This window comes from Alternaria dauci, chromosome 8, assembly GCF_042100115.1.
Source record: "Alternaria dauci strain A2016 chromosome 8, whole genome shotgun sequence".
NCBI lineage: Eukaryota > Fungi > Ascomycota > Dothideomycetes > Pleosporales > Pleosporaceae > Alternaria > Alternaria dauci.
In genome coordinates, this window is record NC_091279.1 from 54,471 (window position 1) to 58,787 (window position 4,317).

The following is a 4,317-nucleotide window of genomic DNA, read 5'->3' on the forward strand; positions in this document are numbered from 1 at the left end:
TATTACTTTAATCTAATATCTTATCTAATCTAATAAGATCTAATTAACCCTAATACCTTCCTATTTAGGTAACCTAACCCTAACCTATTTACTAGCTTACTAATTATCTTAGTCTTAGTATACTAATATTAATTAGTTAGCTCTAAATCTCGTTAGAACTTTCTAGTATAAGGTTTATTCTTCTTCTTTATCTAATTTAATTACTTTAATTAATTTATAAATTATCTCTGTGATGATTGAGTTACAGTTTGTTGAAAATAATGTGTTCCCGATATTGTGATGCCGCGCCCGGTCGGCACGAGAACATGGGCACTACGCGCGCACGGACTGTAGCCGTCTGAGGCACATAACCGTTCGGTACGGTACCGGTATGGCATCGGAAAGCCGATTCTAAGTCACTCGATCCTACTCTTCGTTTCCTATCGTTCCTTATCTTATGCTAACCAAATACTTCTATCCTACTAGGAGCAGACACATCCTCTAGGAGAGGACGCGAAAATGCCACTCTAATGGCTTTCTCGCCATCTCTGCTGCTGCCGTCGCAAGCGTCACTGCGACGAGTGCCATAGCAAGCTCGGTCACGCCGGACCTTACTATCACCTATTTACAGATATTCTAGAGCTAGAGGAAAACCAAGGGATGCACCCTGTCGGGAAAACTCGTGGAGATAGCGTTGTTGCTAGCCCAGTTGATCGTTTTCTGGATGCGCCATCGCACGACTCGTCTCTGAACGGCTCGGGCCGAGAGCGAAGACGCCGTCACCCACCGCCGGCTGCCAACGATTATTGTGAAGTTCATTTCGAACGGCTCGGGCCGAGAGCGAAGACGCCGTCACCCACCGCCGGCTGCCAACGATTATTGTGAAGTTCATTTCGAACGGCTCGGGCCGAGAGCGAAGACGCCGTCACCCACCGCCGGCTGCCAACGATCTTCGCGAAGTTAGTTCCAAAGTAACAGCATACGTCGCATACCGTCCTCGTAAGCTCTTGAGCCAAGCACAAACAGGACAATCGGCTAAGCTCTCCGTCGCTGGATTGGCGTATATCGCCGACGTAACGATCTCAAAGGGATCACGTTAAGCACTCGAGTTATAGATTTTTAGACTTAGAAGGTATCGAAATGTATTAAAAGAACGCTTGATAAAAGAGTGCCTACATTGTGGGATAGATTATTCTGTGGGCACTGCACTCGATTGAAATAACCCCGTAGCTTGATGATCCAATAGTTCGATGATCCGACCCTCCGGTACTGCACTGATCCTGGAATCAAGAGATAGCGGCAACCAAATTACAAACTTTAAATAGTTCATTCATCCGTTCTCTCGTTCGGATAATATTGCTAAGTTATTGTGTGTCCAGTTCATACAATTCTCTCCGTTTCCTTCTCTACCTGCTTTCTACAGGTTTCTGTTTTCTCTATCGGAGATATGGCTATCAATACTTCTTATTTCGGGCTTTGGCTTTATGCCTCTACACTCGCAGTATGTCGCTATTGTGTGCTCGTGGTAGTGCAAGACATTTGACATGCTGACATCGACAGGGATCTGCTTACATTATCGTTATCACCGTCTACCGAATCTGGTTCCATCCTTTGTCTAGATTTCCTGGTCCTAAGCACATGGCGATATCCGATCTATTCAGTCAATGGCACGCTTTTGTGAGTATGGACATGGCGACTTATACTCCTATGCTGCACCGCACATACGGAAACATTGTGCGCATTGGCCCTAATCGTCTTGCTATTGAAGGCAGTATCTGCTGGCCGGAGGTATATGGTGCCCGGAGTACTAGCGATGAGGATGAGTTTAGCAAAATAAAGGGTTTCACGTTTGCGAACGATCACCTAGCCTTAATCGGAGCTAACCGAGAGGACCACCGACGCCAGCGACGTCAAATGGCTCCTGCATTCAGTGCCACTGCGCTTCAAGAGCAATCTGGAACTATTATGCATTACATCGACAAACTTATAAGCCAGCTGACAGCTTCTGCTAAGCAAGGCCAATCAGTCGACATCGTCAGCTTGATGAACCGTACGACGTTTGACATCATTGGCGACCTCACCTTCGCCGAGTCATTCCATGGTCTGGAAGGAAACACTACCTTTATCGACAATATATACAGTGGCCTTCTCGGTGCAGCTTACCGACGATTTCTGCTCCAATTCCCTGTCCTTAAGCCAATTCTCGCACTGTATGTAGGCTTAGAAGACCTTCACAAAGCGAGTGTCGCGAGGAAAGAGAATTTCTTGCTGGGGAGCCTCAAAGGCCAAGCACGCATGGCAATGGGAGCGGAGCGCAAAGATGGACGCCGTGACTTCGCTACCTACATGCTTCGTAAAGTCGAGAGTGAGGATGCGGCTCTTAGCGATAAGGAGGTTCAAGCATTATCCTCAGTTTTGGTAATAGCTGGAAGCGATACAATTGCTACTGCACTTTCGGGATTCCATTTCTTGATCGGGATGTACGCAAAGAAACAGAAGATTCTGGTCGATGAGATCCGCTTAGCCTTTACAGATGAGTCTGAGATCACTGTGGCGAGTACAGCAAAGCTTACGTATTTGCGTGCTGTCATCGAAGAAACATTACGACTATACAGTCCCGTCCCTACATTACCGCCCAGGGTCAGCCCGGGAGCTCAGGTCGGTGGCCAGTGGATACCACGAGGTGTAAGTCTGAGTTTCATTAGTACTTTGTCAAAGGGACAACGTAAGACCTCGGCTAATTTGATACTATCACTTTAGACTATCATTCAGACCTGGCAAACTGCTACGAACCGCAATCCGGATAGCTTTGTGGATCCCGACTCATTCGAGCCTGAGCGAGTACGTACACTAATAGACATAATTACCGTAACTTATAAGCTAATCTTACTTGTAGTGGTTGTCATCAGAGCATTCGTTGTCTAATGCTCGCTTCTTGAAGGACAAGAAGAATGTGGTCAAGTCCTTCAGCAATGGCTCTCGTGATTGCATCGGCAAGAATCTAGCTTATGCCGAAATGCGCACCATTATCTGTCGTATCCTGTTCCGTTTTGATATAGAGCTTCTGTCGGGTCAAGAGAAATGGTTGGATCAGCGGGCTGCAATTGCGTGGCTGAAGGGTCCATTGATGGTTCGTTACAAGCCACGTCCTACCCTAGAGGAGGCCTAGTAGTACGCCGTACTACCACATTTTTGTTAGGCGCGATAAGGGCGTGATAAGGATTTGCGTCCTACCAAATTTAGGGTTAGCCATTAGAGCAGCTATAAAAATTCTATTTAGGGTTGGGGTTAAAAGATGCAGAAGAACTCCGGGCAATAATCTCGATTGGATTTAGATACTTTCTTTTTCTACAGTGTCTATGCGCGTAATGCCTAGGTTCACGTAATGCCCGCCCCTAACACTATAACACTATAACTTTAGCGCGTTACAACTCTACTAATATAGATCTAATTTAAGAAGTAATTATAGAAATTAAATTATATAAGCTAGGAGAAATTTTTTATAAATAAAAGTTGCCGCTAAGTATAATATTAACTAACTGTAAGGACTTACTTTCACCTAGTAGAGAGACTAGAAGGGAAGAAGTATTACGTACTATATATACTATTCTAGATAAGAAATAACTACTTAGTTATTACTACTCTTTTTAGAGGTGTATAGTCTAGCGGTCTAGAGCTATTCCCTTACACTAACGTACGCTCGCTTAAAGACATTAGGGTAAAATAAGACCCTATAGTGTTAGCTATTAATTCCTCTACCTATAATACGAAGCTAAGCTTATATAATACATTAAGACGCTTACTAAGTAACGTTTACTACCTATAAGGATAATAATATATTAATTTACTTTATCTTTAGCTAGAAAAGAAGTTTTAGATAGCTAGGTTACCCGCTTTATAAATAGGTATTTAGATAACCTTATCGCCTAGTATAGTTAGGGGATAGACTAGTTATACTATAAAGCTAATTTAGGGGAGAAGTATAGCTTATATTTTAAGCTCTTATATAATAAGATAGAAGAGTATAACCTTAACTAACCTATATATTTAATAGAGATAAGAAGGGATTTTACCTTAGAATACTTAGTAGAATAAAGTAGGTATTTAATAAGGTACTCTATAGCTAAAAAGGGTTAACTTAGGCTCTTTAAGATAGCTTAACTAAGTAGATAACTATCCTAGCTTATATTTATTTAGATAGTTTAGTTCTAAGTCCTTTACTTATCTTAAAAGGAGCTAATAGAGCTATTTAATCTAGCTAGACTAATACTATTAAAGTAGGTAACTACTTAGTCTTTATTACCTTATCTCCCTCTAGTTAGAGTATTAATAATATTA

General features: G+C 42.6%; 1 protein-coding gene across 1 annotated transcript; it reads left to right on the top strand.

Moving 5' to 3' along the window:
• The first annotated feature begins 1,347 nt into the window (after window positions 1-1,347).
• ACET3X_007977 (uncharacterized protein) lies at window positions 1,348-3,293 on the top strand. The gene is made up of 4 exons (XM_069454428.1): window positions 1,348-1,480; window positions 1,540-2,664; window positions 2,740-2,820; window positions 2,876-3,293. Exons 1-4 carry the CDS (start codon window positions 1,427-1,429, stop codon window positions 3,146-3,148), a joined length of 1,533 nt encoding a protein of 510 aa, XP_069303579.1. The 5' UTR covers window positions 1,348-1,426; the 3' UTR covers window positions 3,149-3,293.
• The last annotated feature ends 1,024 nt before the right edge of the window (window positions 3,294-4,317 follow it).